General features: G+C 37.2%; 1 protein-coding gene across 6 annotated transcripts in view; it reads right to left on the bottom strand.

Annotated features, from left to right (window-relative positions):
- Window positions 1-210: 210 nt before the first annotated feature.
- RAP1GDS1 (Rap1 GTPase-GDP dissociation stimulator 1) overlaps window positions 211-18160 on the bottom strand; it is a 172965-nt gene continuing 155015 nt past the window's right edge. For all 6 annotated transcript variants that reach the window (XM_025385352.1, XM_025385354.1, XM_025385355.1 and 3 more), the window contains 3 exons: window positions 9588-9714; window positions 6855-6983; window positions 211-2046 (listed from right to left, as the gene is read on the bottom strand). In XM_025385352.1, the coding sequence (XP_025241137.1) occupies window positions 1919-2046; window positions 6855-6983; window positions 9588-9714 (384 nt within the window). In that variant the 3' untranslated portion in view covers window positions 211-1918. The remainder of the gene's footprint in view (window positions 2047-6854; window positions 6984-9587; window positions 9715-18160) is intronic.

The following is an 18160-nucleotide window of genomic DNA, read 5'->3' as shown; positions in this document are numbered from 1 at the left end:
CCCTAAAGTCAGACAAACTATCAAATCTCAAACTCTCTATCAGTCAGTCTGTCTCTCTTTCTGGAATTAGTTCAGGCAGTCTGGAAACTTCATGGATGCAGGATTCATTCATTCAGTCAACAAATATTTGTTGAACATCAATAGCAAGCCCTATTCTAGGAGTTGGAAATATAGATAAAATATACGAAAAAAACCAAATGATGCCATTATAGCTTCATATACTATTTATTAAGTTATTAATATGAACAGTTATGCAACATGACAGATGTCTCTCAAAGCCTATAATATAGTCCGCTATCCAGCCCAGGAGAAAGACAAACAATATCATTCTTATAGTAAGTGTAGCATAAGTACTCACGACAGTCCCTTATTTGGACATCAAAGGGAACAATCAGTTAGGATTCTTTACCTCCATTAGAATTTTATCTTTCTTGGATTATAGCTGTTTTAGAGTCAAAAGTCCAACTTAGATCACCCACAGAGATGTGTAGCATCACATGTTGGAGAGGAAGGAGCTCTTGTCACCTCCGTGGCAGCCCTTTCTACTGTCCTGCAGTCCTTCTATATCGAAGCCCATCTTGCCTTTAGGCCAGTAGTGGTCAAATTTGGGTATGGGGAGAAGTCAGGTGGGTCACAGGGAGGTTTTCATTAATTTACAAAGATTGTGTTTCAAAGCTCTAAAAACCCATTTGGTGGCGGCAGTGGCAGTGAAGAGTACACTATATTTTGCCAACGGGGTCTTCTCATCTCTTGAGTCTTGGCTTTTTCATATCCTTTAAAATTGCTGCAGTTCTCAGTGGGAAAGTGGAGGTGGGAAACTAACAGCGATTGGTATGAGGCCATCTGCAGAATAAACTGGACTGGCTACTATGGCTTTTATAACCTGCTTTCCTTTCTTTAGTCTAGACAAGCTTATTTCTTCATCTTTCCACCTACGTCCTGCTAGTTCTAACAAGATTTAAAAGGACCATGGAAGATAAAACTTCTCACTTTCTAGCTGAATGATGAAAAACAGCAAAAAAAAAAAAAAAAAAAAAAAAAAAAATCCATTCTTCAATAAACTATACTCAATTGTCTCTGTTGAAAACAAACAAGTGCCAAATGACTTTTAAAGACAAGTGCTGGATAATGCTGATTAACTGGTAGAAGTAGTTCCTGAGTGAAACAGCATATGTATCAGAATCTAAAATACAGGCAAAACCCAATAGCGATTCTTCAACCCCTTAGTTTCACACTGAAAACTACAAATGTTTTTCAATATCAGGCTATTGATAATAGTCAATTAAATATGGAATCAGAAACCTCAGAAAGTCTTGCCAAGTTTGTGGCAGTTTCAATAGTCTACAAAGGAAAAAGGAGAAACAATAGGTTAAAGAGTAAGGGCATTGGAATTTTATTTAACTCTAGGTACCATGGGTTTGACATTAGTAGGAAAGACTAATGAATAAGCAGCCATACAGCTTTTTTGGTCACTGTGCTTCCCAAGCACCAAAAAATGGAGCTATTTTTCCAATTCAGTTTCATCTTTAATATGCTGGACAGATCCTGCTGCATTCTTTGTTTCTAGTTTACCAGTACATCATTATGTAGTTTACTGCATGTGTGGAGCAAGTCATTATGTAGTACCAAGTTTACATCATCATAGGACTACAACATGCACATTCTACTTAATGTAGCTCAAGCAACAGGGATACAAGAGAACAGTTATGGGTGGAGACTTGCCTTTGACAAAGTCATGATCACACTAACTATGGGTTTAGAAATCTTATTAGGGAGGTACCTACAGCAGTTCTTCAACTGGTATTAGACCATTACATGCATGCACAAGTGGTATGGTAGAGAATGAAGCGGAAGAAGCCGCTGGATGGAGGACAGAGGGGAAATTAGAGATGGGATGATGCCGTGTATCGGGCAGTTCTCAGCTTTCCACAGTAAGTCTCTGCTCTGTGAGAGAGGCCTGCTGGGCAACACTTTTGTTCTCATGACTGCGAAGTTTGGATACGACATCTAGAAAAGCCAAATCCTGTACTTCCTTGTGTAGAGATTCTGGAAGACAAAAAAAAAAACAAAAAACAAAAAACAAAAAACAAAACAAAACAAAAAACAGATATGATTCTGTTAGGTTGTTCTAATATTATTATACAATCTATCCAAAACGTATACCCAAAATGTTTATTTTGGCAAGACTAAGCTATAAAACTAGAAACAACTCTGGAAAAAGACATAGCAGTAGCCTAGCAATGTCTTTCTTAGGAATGTATTATAATTAAAAAAAAAATTAAAACTTCCTTTTTTTTTAAATTAAAAGAAAAAAGTTTAAAGATGGGACCTTGCTCCTAAATCTCCAAAACAATCTTGAAAATGAACAAAGCTGGAGTTCTCATACTAACTGATTTCAAAACTTACTACAAAGCTATAATAATCAAAATAGTGGGGTACTGGTATAAACTCCTACAACTTGGGCCAGGCATGGTGGCTCATGCCTGTTATCCCAGCACTTTGGGAGGCCAAGGTGGGTGGATCACCTGAGGTCAGGAGTTTGAGACCAGCCTGACCAACATGCAGAAACCCCGTTTCTACTAAAAATACAAAATTAGCTGGGCATGGTGGTGCATGCCTGTAGTCCCAGCTACTCAGGAGGCTGAGGCAGGAGAACCGCTTGAACCTGAGAGGCAGAGGTTACAGTGAGCCGAGATCACGCCATTGCACTCCCACCTGGGCAACAAGAGCGAACCTCCGTCTCAAAAAACCAAAACTCTTACAACTCAACAATAACAACAACAACAACAACAACAAACCCTTCAATTCTAAAAATGGCCAAAGACTTGAATAGACATTTCTCCAAAGAAGATACACAAATGGCCCACAAACACATGAAAAGATTCCCATCAGTAATCATTAGGGAAATGCAAATAAAAACCACAGTAAGATGCCACCTCACACTCATAAGTTTGGCCATTACTAAAACACAGCAAATATTGATGAGGATGTTGAGAAATTATAATCCATGTGTACTGCTGGTAGAAATGTACAATGGTCCAGCCACTGTGAAAAAGAGTATGACACTATTTAATTAATAAAAACAGTATTTAATCAAAAAATTAAACATTGAATGATCATATGATCTAGCAATTCCACTTCTGAGTATATACCAAAAATAATTAAAAGCAGAGACTCAGAGATATTTGTATACCAATGTTCACAGCAGCATTATTCACAAAAACCAAAAGGTGGAAATGGCCCAAATGTCCATGGATTGATGAATGGATAAACAAAATGTGATATATACATATGATGGAAAATTATTCAGCTTTAAAAGGAAATGAAATTCTGACATGTGCTACAATGCAGATCAGCCTTAAAGACCTAAGTGAAATAAGCTAGACAAAAAAGGGCAAAAGTTGATTATTCCACATATATGTGGTGCCTAGAGTTGTCAAATGATGGAGACACAAAATAAATGGTGATTGCCAGAGGCTGTGGGGAGGGGTAAATGGGGAGTTATTGGTCAATAAGTACAGAGTTTCGGTTTGGGAAAATGAAGGTGGTTCTGGAGATGGATGCTGGTGGTCATTGCACAGCAACGTTCTTAACGCCATTAAACTATATACTTAAAAAAGGTTAAAACAGTAAATTTTATGTTTTGTATATTTTACCACAATTCTAAAAATGCCTAAACAGCCGGGCGCGGTGGCTCAAGCCTGTAATCCCAGCACTTTGGGAGGCCGAGACGGGCGGATCACGAGGTCAGGAGATCGAGGCCATCCTGGCGAACACGGTGAAACCCCGTCTCTACTAAAAAATACAAAAAACTAGCCGGGCGAGGTGGCGGCGCCTGTAGTCCCAGCTACTCGGGAGGCTGAGGCAGGAGAATGGCGGGAACCCGGGAGGCGGAGCTTGCAGTGAGCTGAGATCCGGCCACTGCACTCCAGCCTGGGCGACAGCGCCAGACTCCATCTCAAAAAAAAAAAAAAAAAAAAAAAAAAAAAAAAAAAAAAAAAATGCCTAAACAAATGGAAAAGACTCAAAGTCTCTGCAAGGAAATAGAAGATATAAAGAAGCAGCAAATGGAAATTTTTGAACTAAAATATATAACTGAAATAAAAATAGGTTCAACATCAGAATAGAGGGGACAAGGAAAGTAATCGGAGAACTTCCAAGATAAAACAATAGAAATTACTCAGTCTGTACAACAGAAAGAAAATAATCTGGGGGTAAAAAAGAACAAAACCTCAGGGACCTACAAGACTATAATTAAAGATCTCACATCAGTGTCATCAGAGGTCTGGAAAGAGTGGACAGAATGGGGCTGAAAAGTACCTGAAGAAGTAATAGTCAAAACTTCCCAATTTAGCAAAAGACATAAACCTGTCAATTTAAGAAGCTGAGCAAACTCAAACAGGATAAACCCAAAGAAATTCACGCCAAGACACATCATAGTCAAACTTCTGAATACTAAACGCAAAGTAAGTCCTGAGAGACAAAAATGACACGTTTCCTACAGGGGAAAAAAACACACATAGGAACACAGCGGATTTCTCATCAGAAACCAGGGAGGCTAGAAAAAAGTGGCACAATAGTTTTCAAGTAAAGAAAGAAAAGAACTGTGAATCCAGAATCCTATACCCATTTTCTCTCATTTGAGAATGTCATTTCCCTTTCATTACGAAAGAAAAAAATTTTTTTTTGCTAAAAATTTGTTGCTAGCAGTATGGCTAAAGGAAGTTCTCTAAACAGAAAGGGAATGATATAACAAAAATAAGAAATCTAAAAATGTGACTAAATACAATAGGCTTCCCTTCTCTTTCAAAGAGTTTTCTGAAATACGTTTGGTGGTTGAAAGAAAAGTTGTAACACTGTCTAATGTGATTCTAATATATGTAGAAGAAATATTTAAGAATGATATATATGAGAGGCTTGGCGTGGTGGCTCACACCTGTAATCCCAGCACTTTGGGAGGCCAAGGCAGGTAGATCACCTGAGGTCAGGAGTTCAAGACCAGCCTGGGCAACAGAGTGCCCGCCTCTACTAAAATACAAAAATGAGCCAGGTGTGATGTGGCAGGCATCTGTAATCCCAGCTACTCGGGAGACTGAGGCATGAGAATCACTTGAACCCTGGAGGTGGAAGTTGCAGTGTGCCAAGATCACGCCACTGTACTCCAGCCTAGGCAACAGAGCAAGATTCTGTCACCAAAAAAAAAAAAAAAAAAAAAAAAAAATACACACACACACACACATATATATATATATATGTATGAGGAAGAATAAATGTAAATGACTAAAAAATGTTTAACCCATAGGAAGTCAGAAATAAAGAACAGTGAGCCGAGATCGTCGTACTCCGGCCTGGGCGACAGAGTGAGACTCTGTCTCAAAAAAAAAAAAAAAAAAAAAAAAAAGAAAAGAAAGAAGAAATGGGACAAACAGAAAACAAAAATAAGATTGCAGACTTGAGCCATATCAGTCATCCCATTAAATGTAAATGGTCTAAATACACAAAAGGGACTGGTAGAGTAGATTAGAAAATGATACAACTTTGGGCTGCATACAAGAAACTCACTTCAAATACAATACAGCAGACTGAAACTAAAAGAGTGGGAAAAGATCATGTGAATGTTATTCAAAAGAAAATAGGATGGCTTCTTGTAGTGGCACATGAAAGAAAATAAAATAGTAATAATAATAAAAAGCAGAAGTAGCTATGTTAAAGTCAGATAAAGTTGATGAGAGCAAAGCAAAATACCAGAGAGAGGTACATTATATAATGATAAAATGGTCAATCCCTCAAGAAAGCACAGCAATCCTAAAGGTGTAGGTACCTAACAACAGAGCTGAAAATTATGTTAAGCAAAAATGGACAGAACAGAAAGGAGAAATAGGCAAATCTACAATTATAGCGGGAAACTTCAACACCCTTCCTCTCGACAATTGACAGAACAATTAACTGGAAAACTAGCAAGAATACAGGAAATTTGACACTAGTACCAACAGAATCAAATTCACATTTATACAACAGTACCCAATAACTGCACAATACACACTCTTTTCAAGTGTCCACAGAACATATACTAAGATATGCCAATGTCCATAGAAGATATACCAATGATTTCTTGAACAATTTTTTTTTTTTTTTTTGACACCGAGTCTTGCTCTGTTGCCTAGGCTGGAGTAGTGGCAGAATCTCTCGGCTGCAACCTCTGCCTCCCGGGTTCAAGCGATTCTCTTGCCTCAGCCTCCTGAGTAGCTGGGACTACAGGTGTGTGCCACCACTCCCGGCTAATTTTTGTATTTTTAGTAGAGACGGGGTTTCACCATGTTGGCCAGGCTGGCCTCAAACTCCTGGCCTCAAGTGATCCACCACCTCAGCCTCCCAAAGTGCTGGGATTACAGGCATAAGCCACCGTGCCTGGCCTCCTAAACAAATTCCTTAGTTAATATTATGGCATACAAAATCAGAACCTGTGCTTGCTATAAAATAACATTTTAGGGTTCATGAGACTTACTGATTTTGCAATACTGAATGTTGTCTAGATTCACTATATGATACTTTCTATTGTAGTAAGACTCTTTTGGGAATATCTTAAGTGAAAAGTAATTCTATCTATTATACAGTTGGATGGCTAGAAAATACCAATGTAGTGTATATTTCAAGACAGCTAGAAGAGATTTTCAATGTTATCACCATAAAGAAATGAGTGGTTACAGTAACAGGGGAAAAAAGCAATCTTATAACCTCCATAAACTAATTTCTAATGGCTTTAAAACCCAAAGCCATCATCTACTATTACTCCATGTTTAATATTTAATGTGAACCATATGTTTATGGACATCAGATGACAGAAGAATACTTACCAGATCCCATAAGAGCACATATCAGGACCATGGAATTATATTTGATTTCAGGAGCACTTCTCTCATCTGCTAGCAGTCTATGTAAAATCTGTACAAGTTTAGCACTTTCTAGATCTTTCTCAGCAGTGCCTACAAAATAAAACAAAGTATAAGTTATATCTACTGTGTATGAACCCAGTACCCTCAGGATAAACGCTGCTTCCTTTTCCAGAAATTGACCATATGAAACCTTCCAAATGGAACTGATAAATAATAATGACCCAGAAAAATAATATTAAATTCAGACCACGTGAAAAGAATAAACAGAACTAGATTTCAGTAGACATTTCAGGTGTTTGAGCTTAATATTTAATACTAACACATTTCTTTTAATATGAGACAATTAAACTTTTTATTATGGAAAATGTTAAACACATGCAAAATCAGAAAAGATGGTATAATAATATACATTATGCACTTATCACCTTAAAGAATTATGGCCAATCTGTCTCATTCACCTACTTTCAACCATCTCAAATTATTTTGGAGCAAATCCTATAAATCACATAATTTCCTCCACAAGTAAAAGATAAGGACTCAATGCAATGTCAATCAAAATCCTAGCAAGATTTTCTATAGAAAATAGACAAGCTTACACTAAAACTTATATGGAAAGCCACAGGCCCTAAAATAGCTAAAACAATCTTGATAAAGAAGAATAAAGTGTGAGAAAGTCCTCTATCCAGTATTAAGGCTTACTCTATAGCTGCAGTAATCAAGATAGCATATTATTGGTGGCAACATAGACACTTACGTCAAAGGCACTGAATAGAAGACCCAGAAATAGACTCACACATATACACTCAACTGACTTTTGATAATGGTACAAAATCAGTTCAGTGGAGGAAAGAAAGCTTTTCAACAAAAGGTGCTAGTACAATTAGACATCCATGGGACAAAGAAAATGAACCCTAACCTAAACCTCATACCTTACACCGATATTAACTCAAAATGGATTACAGACTTAAATGTAAAATATAGAACTATAAACTTTTAGAATATATAAAGAACTCTCAAAACTCAATAGTCAAAACAAAACAAAACAAAACAAAAAAACAAAACAGGGTAAAAGACAAAAATCGGCATTTCACCAAAGAATATACAGTTGACCCTTCAACAAAATAGGTTTGAACTGTGTGGGTTCACTTATACCTGGATTTTCTTCTCTTCTGCCATCCCTGAGAGAGCAAGACTAAGCCCCTTCTTCTGTTCTTCCCCTTCCTCAGCCTACTCAATGTGAAGACAAGGATCAAGACCTTCTTGATAATCCACTTCTATTTAATAAATAGTAAATATATTTTCTCTTCCCTATGATTTTCTTAACATTTTCTTTTCTCTAGATTTATTATAAGAATATAGTATATAATATACAAAATGTGTGTTCACTGACTGTGTTATTGGTAAGGCTTCCAGTCAACAATAGACCATTCAAGGAGAAGGATATCCTATACACCTTGACTTGATCATTACACACTCTATGCACATAAAAAAATACATGAGTGTTTCCCCTTCCTGGAACTGGGGTTGGAGGGTCCATTCGCCCCAGTGTGAGAATTATGGATATAAGTCATCAGTGGGAATTAAGAGGCTATCAGTTAACAGTATTTATCCAAATGGCTTTGAATTGGATAGGACATCCCTACTAAGCGTAAAGTCCTCTTTGTGTAAAGCAGCCTTAGGCTTTAACCACAGGCCATGTGACTCTATTATACCATCCCTGGCTGACTGTCTTGGGTTGGCTCCTAAGCCATCTAGTTGATGCTATTCATAAACTAGATGCCTATGAATTAGCTTCTCATGATGAATTCTGCCCATTAGAAATGCTATGTTAGGGCCGGGCATGGTGGATCACGCCTGTAATCCCAGTAATCTGGGAGGTTGAAGTGGGTGAATTACCTTAGGTCAGGAGTTTAAGACCAGCCTGGCCAACATGGTGAAACCCCATCTCTACGAAACATACAAAAATTAGCCAGGCGCAGTGGTGCATGCCTGTAATCCCAGCTACTCGGGAGGCTGAGGCACGAGAATTGCTTGAACCCAGGACACGGAGGTTGCAGTAAGCTGAGATTGCGTCACTGCACTCCAGCCTGGGTGACAAAGCAAGACTGTCTCAAAAAAACAAACAAACAAACAAAAAATGCTATGTTAAACTGAAACTAATGAAATTATTTAGCCTCTGCTTTGGGGGAGTTCTGAATGCAAAACACACAGAAGAGTAACACAGAAGACATTAGAGTAAGGCAATGCTACCAAGCAACAGAAGTCACGGTGATGAAGAAGGAGAACAGCAAGAAAGAATCGGTAGTAGAGAGAATGAGCAGAGATGGAAGAGAAAGCCTGGGTCACGGGGAGAGTAGCAGACTCTTCATATGCTGTCATATTCTAAATATTGTTTGGTTTCTCTGTGAAGCCTGCTGAAAATGTTTTCTCTATTCTCTAAGCGGCTGTAACTTGAGACATTATTTAAAAGTTAAACTTACCTTAACGCATTGCCCTAAAAATGTTACCAAAAACACAGCCAAAGGGGACAGCTGTAACAACCTATACGGAATGATTTCCATAGATTCAGAGAACAGTACAGATACTAGTAAAATGCTTCCAGTCAAGGTTCTGTCTGACTTCAACTCCACTTCTATGCTTCCTTTCATCCAAGATAAAAATAGAAGAAAATAAGTTTGTCACTGGGGTACTTACCCAATTCTAAAGCTGCTATTAATGCCAAAGCAACAAGGGCTTCATTCTGCATTATTACATGTTCACTAGTTGCCATGGTAACTAAATGCTTGATGCCACCACTCTGCACAATGGTTTTAATTACATCCTACAATAAATAAATATCAGAGAATTATAAACGTTAATTTTAAACATTAGGAACATGCATTAAAATCAGTCAACTCATTGTTGAGTGGTTTTGTGACAGTGTCCTGTATGAATCATTTGATTTAATCATAGTTTTTTCTCCACAGAAGGAAAAAGCTTTTAGCTTTAAATACATTCATCAAAAGATGACAACTTAGATTGCCTAAGTAGAAAAGACCACTGCCGTTCATATTAAAAAAACAGAAGGCTTAGAAGCTACCAAAGCCAAAGAAGTAAAAGTGCCATTGCCTCAAATGTTGACCTACCTTGGGATCGACAAATAAGAATAAAACTTGGAATTTAAAAAAGTTCTCGGCTAGGCATGGTGGCTCAGGACGTAATCCCAGTGCTTTGGAAGGCCAAAACAGGAGGATCACTTGAGACCAGCCTGGCAACACAGTGAGACCCCATCTCTACAAAAAATAAAAAAATTAGCTAGGCATGGTGGTACACATTTGCAGTCCCAGCTACTCAGGGAGCTGAGGTGGGAGACTGCTTGAGCCAGGGAGCTCAAGGCTGCAGTGAACTATGATCACGCCACTGCACTCCAGCCTGGGTGAGAGTAAGACCCTGCCTCTTAAAAAAAAAAAAAAAAAAGTTACTTTTAAATTTTCATGATAGTGCCAGGTAGTTGTTCTGCAGATGTTCCAGGGTAAAGTACTTTTTACCCCTTGATTTAATCTTACAAATATAAAAACTGAATTACATGCAAAAGGACTGAGCAGAACTTAAAATTCTCCATCTGCCTTCATTTCTCATGGTGCTTAGAGCTCTGTCTTCTCTCCATGGCAGAGGAGACATCAAGCTCTGGATTCAATAAATCCCACTGACTGAGCACATTATTGAACCTCTCTTATCTCAGTAATATCTCCATGTCACTGGAATGATGTAAGTATATATCTCATAGGTTTTTGTTATTACAAAGTTATTACACAAAAGATATATAAGACCATCTGGCAAAAGTTAGATGGAAAAAAACAATGTCCACCTTTATTTCTAGTACCCATTTTGGTCTTCATTCCACTGAGGGTTCCATTGTCTTAGAACTCTTGAACTAAATCTGATGTAGTGGGAGGTCTCAATAATAGAAATATTTTAAAAATAATTTTCTCTATTTTCACATTTTTAATAATTTGAAGGTCTGGATATTTTAAAAAAGCAGCCTCTGAGTCAGCTTCAAAATTAATTGTATTTTTCAAATTTTTCAAATTTGCTAAAATATTTTTAGCAAATATTTTTCAAATTTGCTAAAATATTTTTAAAGGGTTTCCTTTATGCTTCCATTTCATAAAAATTTTTTGAGGAAACTATTTTTAGATAGTATCTTTGCTTTGAGCTCAAACTTGTTTAGTGATCAAACATGCTAAATCAATAGAGTCCAAGAACTAAGTTTTTATGGTAGCTGTGTTCTGGCATCTAATACACTTTTTCCCATCAATCTGTTTTAGAAAGCTTTTTCTAACCTCCCCAATTTACTGTTTACTCAGCAACAGTTTATGTGAAACAGATACAGAATTCTTAGTAAAAAATTTTATAAAAATCACAACAGAGCTTGAAAAAAGAATACCACAAGAGATGAACAGATACATATGCAATCATTTAGGGAAGATGCTTGAACTGTCATTTTGTCCTCTACGTTTCTAATCACACTTAAAAGACCAGTGTAGCAGAAGGAAGAGCAGGGAATGAACTAAGGAAATGTGTACATCAGAAATGAACAGTGCCCTCTCTTTGGCCAGGCATAGCTTCTTTTCATCTCACTTTTCCAGAACAGACACCTGAGTATCTCCTTTTTAAAATTCCTGCCCTCCGGAGAACATCACACACTGGGCCTGTCATGGGGTGGGGGGAGGGGAGAGGAATAGCATTAGGAGAAATACCTAATGTAAATGACGAGTTAATGGGTGCAGCAAACCAACATGGCACATGTATACATATGTAACAAACCTGCATGTTGTACACATGTACCCTAGAACTTAAAAAAATTTCCTGTCCTCTCATCAACTACTTCAACAAATGTTTATTGAATAGTTACTCTATGGAATCACTTTGCCTTACAGAATATGGGATAAAAAACAGAAAAAACATTGTATTTGTCATATGTGACAGAATAATACTGATGGCAACCCTTTATAGAGCAAAAACTTCGAACTGGACACTGTACTGAGTAGCTTATAGATATCAGTACATTTTAATCCTGCAGAAAATCCCATTAGCTAGATATCATCTCCTGTTCATACAGATGAAGGAACTGAAGCTCAGATTAAGTCATCTGCCCAAGTTCAGAACATAAGTGGTAAAGCCAACGCTCAAGCCCAGGTAGGATGGCTGATTACTGGGTCTTTGTTCTTAAAAATTCTGGAGATGCTTTGTGCAGTTTGAAACAGTATTTTATTTCATAGTTCTATTCTTATAGAAAGCTAAATTTTAGAATAATATAAAACTAAGGCAAATTATTCATGCTAACAGTTTCATCTATTTAGCATTTGGTCAATTTGCCCTTGATTAGTGAAATCAACCCAGCTTAAGACTGTTGAAAACTGTGTCATATTGATCACAACGGAATATTTTCAGATAGGCTTTGATTTGAGGTAATTTATAAGATTGCAGGTTGGCATAGCCACTAAGTTGGTGAGCCACTTAACAAAAATTTTCTTTTTCAAGATTGTATCATCAAAGCCTTTTCAATATGGGATTTAAATAAATGTTTGTTGGATGAATGAGCAAATGACTAAATACATTGGTTTAAACAAGTTTTTAGCCTGGTAACTGATAAAGAATTCTCTACTCTTAAAGGGTAAAGAAAAGTGCTGGCTTTGATAGCAGGGAGTTTTTATATTCCTGGTATAAAGGCAACCTATATTCCTCTTTACATTTTTGATGTCTATAACTGGAAGATTCAGGTAGTTGGTCAGCAGTCCTAGACTAGGGCATTCTTTCAAAGAAAGGTGTGACTTTAAGAGCATCAGCACAGGAATACACTGCAAAGGGCTGAGATGACTAAGCGGCACGAAACCTTGTGAGTCAGTGCAAACTTCTGAAGGGTTGAACTCTAAGACGGAATTCAGCGTGGGGCACGATCTTCAAAGTTTAAGAACAACACAAGGAGAGAGCTGTGATTCACATAGCTGGCTAAGGATCTATAGGAATGTAATACATTTGAACCTGGTGTTTAATTATTTTAAAAACTTATTCCAGAACAGTATTTTCCAAAGTATGTCCAGTGTAATAATAGATGCCACCTGCAAAAAGGATCCATGGTCAAACAGTTTGGGAATCAGTGGATTCAAATAAAATTAAAAAGGTTTCTTTAGTATTAATGTGTGCTGTGAATCTCAAAGGCAAAGAAAAAATAATTTACTATTTCCATAACTAATCTACCTATGCAACTCTTTCTTTGTGGAAGATTTCTTGGGATTATAATTTGATGAAACAAACTTGAACTGCTGCTCAAAAGTAGTCATGTCTACTTTAATGTTGGTTAAGTTTGAAAATAACAGCTCTGACCTGGAACTCACGCAATTAATATACTTTATAGTTCTGATTATTAAAGTGTGAGAATCAAGGCTCCTCTGCTGCTTAGCAGCAGTATACTCTCAATTGTAGGAAAGATATATAAAGGTATTGAATTGTAATCCTAAAGTTGTAATATGTAACTATAAAGTTACAATCCTATATAATTTCAAGTTGTTTTCTGCTACACACCCCCCCACCCACCTTTTCCTAAAAGGGTACCATGCCATAGCTCTCATCATTCAAAGAACCTGCATGGTGATGGGCATTTGAACTCTGCTTTTGGGGATGGGCGAGAAGTAGGAGGTTAGATAAGGGAAAGGCGGATCTATGATAAAATTCACAGAAGAGCCTCAAAATCTTCAAATTTATTAAATATTATAGCATTTAAATAGTTCTGGCTCCTAAATTCAGATGTTTGTAAGAAGCTGGGATGCATCTTCCTCTGGACATATTTTTGTGTCCATGAATGGTTTGGTTACATAATTCTGTTAGTTGATACTGAAGATACTAGATTAATTAAGGTTTCCATTAGCCTTACTACTACATATAACAGGAATTTATCTGAGCGTTCCAAATTCAGGTGCCAGGATCATGTCTGTAAATCAGTTAATACAATTATGGTTTGCCAAAACTCTAAACCAAGCGTGTCTTACCTGCGGCCCAGGATGGTTTTGAATGTGGCCCAATACAAATTCGTAGTTTTCTTAAAACATTATGAAATTTTTCTGTGAGTTTTTAAAAAAATTAATTTCCACAGGCTATTGGGGAACAGGTGGTGTTTGGTTACATAAGTAAGTTCTTTAGTGGCGATTTGTGAGATTTTGGTGGACCCATCACCCAAGCAGTATACACTGCACCATATTTGTAGTCTTTTATCCCTCACCCCCTTCCTATCCTTTCCCCTGAGTCCCCAAAGTCCATTGTGTCATTCTTATGTCTTTGCATCCTCATAGCTTAGCTCCCACTTATAAGTGAGAACATATGATGTTTGGTTTTCCACTCCTGAGTTACATAATTGTCTCCAATCTCATCCAGGTTGCTGTGAATGCCATTAATTCATTCCTTTTTATTGCTGAGTAGCATTCCGTCATATATATATACACACACACCATAGTTTCTTTTTTTTCTTTCTTTCTTTTTTTTTTTTTTTGAGACGAGTCTCGCACTGTCACCCAGGCTGGAGTGCAGTGGAGCGGTCTCGGCTCACTGCAAGCTCTGCCTCTCGGGTTCACGCCATTCTCCTGCCTCAGCCTCCCGAGTAGCTGGGACTACAGGTGCCTGCCACCATGCCTGGCTAATTTTTTGTATTTTTAGTAGAGATGAGGTTTCACCATGTTAGCCAGGATAGTCTTGATCTCCTGACTTCGTGATCTGCCTGCCTCGGCCTCCCAAAGTGTTGGGATTACAGGCGTGAGCCACCATACCAGGCCCCATAGTTTCTTTATCCACTCGTTGATTGATGGGCATTGGGTTGGTCCCACATTTTTGCAATTGTGAATTGTGCTGCTATAAACATGTGCGCAAGTATCTTTTTCGTATGATGACTTCTTTTCCACTGGGTAGATACCCAATAGTGGGATTGCTGGATTAAATGGTAAATCTACTTTTAGTTCTTCAAGGAATCTCCACACTGTTTTCCATAGTGGTTGTATTAGTTTACATTCCCACCAGCAGTGTAGAAGTGTTCCCTATTCACTGCATCCATGCCAACATCTATTATTTTTTGATTTGATTATGGACATTCTTGCAGGGGTAAGGTGGTATGGCATTGTGGTTTTGATTTGCATTTCCCTGATCATTAGTGATGCTGAGCATTTTGTCATACGTTGGCCATTTGTATATCTTCATTTGAGAATTGTCTATTCATGTGCTTAGCCTACTTTCTGATGGGATTGTTAGTTTTTTTCTTGCTAATTTGTTTGAGTTTACTGTAGCTTCTGGATATTAGTCCTTTGTCAGATGTATAGATTGTGAAGATTTTCTTCTACTCTGTGGGTTGTCTGTTTACTCTGCTGACTGTTCCTTTTGCCATGTAAAAGCTCTTTAGCTTAAGTTCCAGCTATTTACCTTTGTTTTCATTGCATCTGCTTTGGGTTCTTGGTCATGAAATCCTTGCCTAAGCAAATGTCTAGAAGGATTTTTTTCCAATATTATCTTCTACAATTTTTAGTTTCAGGTCTTAGATTTAAGTCCTTGATCCATCTCGAGTTGATTTTTTTTGTGTAAGTGAGAAATGAGGCAACAGTTTTATTCTTCTATGCCAATAATCGCAGCACCATTTGTTCAATACGGTGTCCTTTCGCCACTTTGTTTTTGTTTGCTTTGTCAAAGATCAGTTGGCTGTAAGTATTTGGGTTTATTACTTGGTTCTCTATTCTGTTCAACTGGCCTATGTGCCTATTTTTATACCACTACCATGCTGTTTTGGTGACTGTGGCCTTATAGTATAGTTTGAAATCAGGTAATGTGATGCCTCCAGATTCGTTCTTTTTGTTTAGTCTTGCCTTGGCTATGCAGGCTCTTTTTTGGTTCCATATGAATTTTACAATTGTTTTTTCTAGTTCTGTGAAGAATGATGGTAGTATTTTAACAGGAACTGAATTTGCAGATTGCTTTTGGCTGTATGGTCATTTTTACAGTATTGATTCTACCCATCGGTGAGCACTGGATGTGTTTTCGTTAGTTGGTGTGATCTATGATTTTCTTCAGCAGTGTTTTGTAGTTTTCCTTGTAAAACTACATCTCCGTGGTTAGGAATATTCCTAAGTATTTTTATTTTATTTTATTTTATTTTTTGCAGCTATTGTAAAAGAGTTCAGTTCTTGATTTGGTTCTCAGCTTAGTTGCTCTTGGTATATAGGAGAGCTAATTTGTGTACATTAGTTTTGTATCTGGAAACTTTGCTGAATTCTTTTATCAGTTCTAGGAGCTTTATGGAGGACTCTTAAGGGTTTTCTAGGTATACAATCATATCATTAGCAAATAGCAACAGTTTAACTTCCTCTTTACTGATTTGGATGACCTTTATTTCTTTCTCTTGTCTGATTGCTCTGGCTAGGACTTCCAGTACTGTTGAATAGAAGTGGTGAGAGTGGGCATCCTTATCTTGTTTCAGTTCTCAGAGGGAATGCTTTCAACTTTTTCCCATTCAGTATTATGTTGGCTGTGAGTTTGTCATAGATGGCTTTTATTATATTGAGGTATGTCCCTGGTATGCTAATTTTGCTAAGATTTTTAATTATAAAGAGATGCTGGACTTTGTGGAATGCTTTTTCTGCGTCTATTGAGATGATCGTGTGATTTTTGTTTTTAATTCTGTTTATGTGGTATATCACATTTATTGACTTGGGTATGTTAAACCATCCAGGCATCCCTGGTATGAAACCCATTTGATCATGGTGAATTATCTTTTTTATATGTTGTTGGATTTGGTTAGCTAGTAATTTTGTTAAGGATTTTTGTATCTAAGTTCAGCAGGGATATTGGTCTGTAGTTTTCTTTTTTTGTTATGTCCTTTCCTGGTTTTGGTATTAGGGTGATACTAATCACAGAATGATTTGGGGAGGATTCCTTCTTGTTTTGGAATAGTGTCAATAGGATTGGTACCAATTATTCTTTGAATGTCTGGTAGAATTCAGCTGTGAATCTGTCTGGTCCTGGACATTTTTGTTGGTAATTTTAAAATTACCATTTCAATCTTGTTGCTTGTTATTGGTCTGTTCAGGGTATCTAATTCTTCCTGATTTAAGCTAGCAAGGTTGTATTTCTCCAGGAATTTATCCATCTCCTCTGGGTTTTCTAGTTTTTGCATGTAAAGGTGTTCATAGTAGCTGTGAATGACCTTTTGTATTTCTGTGGTGTCAGTTGTAATATCTCCCATTTCTTTTCTAATTGAGTTTATTTGAATTTTCTTTCTTCTTTTCTTGGTTATGGTCTATCAATCTTATTCATCTTCTCAAAGAATCAGCTTTTTGTTTCATGTATCTTTTGTATTGTCTCTTTTTGTTTCAATTTCATTTAGTTCTGCTCTGATCTTGGTTATTTCCTTTCTTCTGCTGGGTTTGGGTTTGGTTTGTTCTTGTTTCTCTAGTTTCTTGAGGTGTGACCTTAGATTGTATCTTACTGACCTTTCAGACTTCTTCATGTAGGCATTTCAGGCTATAAACCTTCCTGTTAGCAACACCTTTGCTGTATCCCCAAGGTATTGATAGGTTGTATCATTTATTGTTGTTCAGTTCGAAGAATTTTTAAATTCCCATCTTGATTTCATTGTTGACCCAATGATCATTCAGGAGCAGGTTATTTAATTTCCATGTATGTGCATGGTTTTGAAGGCTCCTTTTGGAGTTGATTTCCAGTTTTATTCCACTGTGGTTTGAGAGAGTACTTGCCATAATTTCAATTTTCTTAAATTTATTGTGGCTTGTTTTGTGGAGTATTACATGGTGTATCTTGGAGAAAAGTTCCATTTGCTAATGAATAGAATGTATATTTTGCAGTTTTGGGTAGAATGTTCTGTAAATACCTGTTAAGTCCATTTGTTCTAGGGTATAGTTTAAATTCATTGTTTCTTTGTTGACTTTTTCTCTTGATAACTTGTTTAATGCTGTCAGTGGAGTATTGAGGTCCCCCACTGTTGTGTTGCTGTCTGTCTCATTTCTTAGGTCTATTGGCAATTGTTTTATAAATTTGGGAGCTCCAGTGTTTGGTGCATATATTTAGGATTGTGGTATTTTCCTGTTGGACAAGGCCTTTTATCATTATATAATGTCCCTCGTCTTTTGGAACTGCTGTTGCTTTAAAGTTTGTTTTGCCTGATACAAGAATAGCTATTCCTGTTTACTTTTGGTGTCCATTTACATGGAATGTCTTTTTCCACCCCTCTACCTTAA

The sequence above is a fragment of the Theropithecus gelada genome, chromosome 5, assembly GCF_003255815.1.
Source record: "Theropithecus gelada isolate Dixy chromosome 5, Tgel_1.0, whole genome shotgun sequence".
Classification (NCBI taxonomy): domain Eukaryota; kingdom Metazoa; phylum Chordata; class Mammalia; order Primates; family Cercopithecidae; genus Theropithecus; species Theropithecus gelada.
The sequence above is the reverse complement of the archived record's forward strand: the minus strand, read 5'-3'. Positions and strand labels throughout refer to the sequence as shown.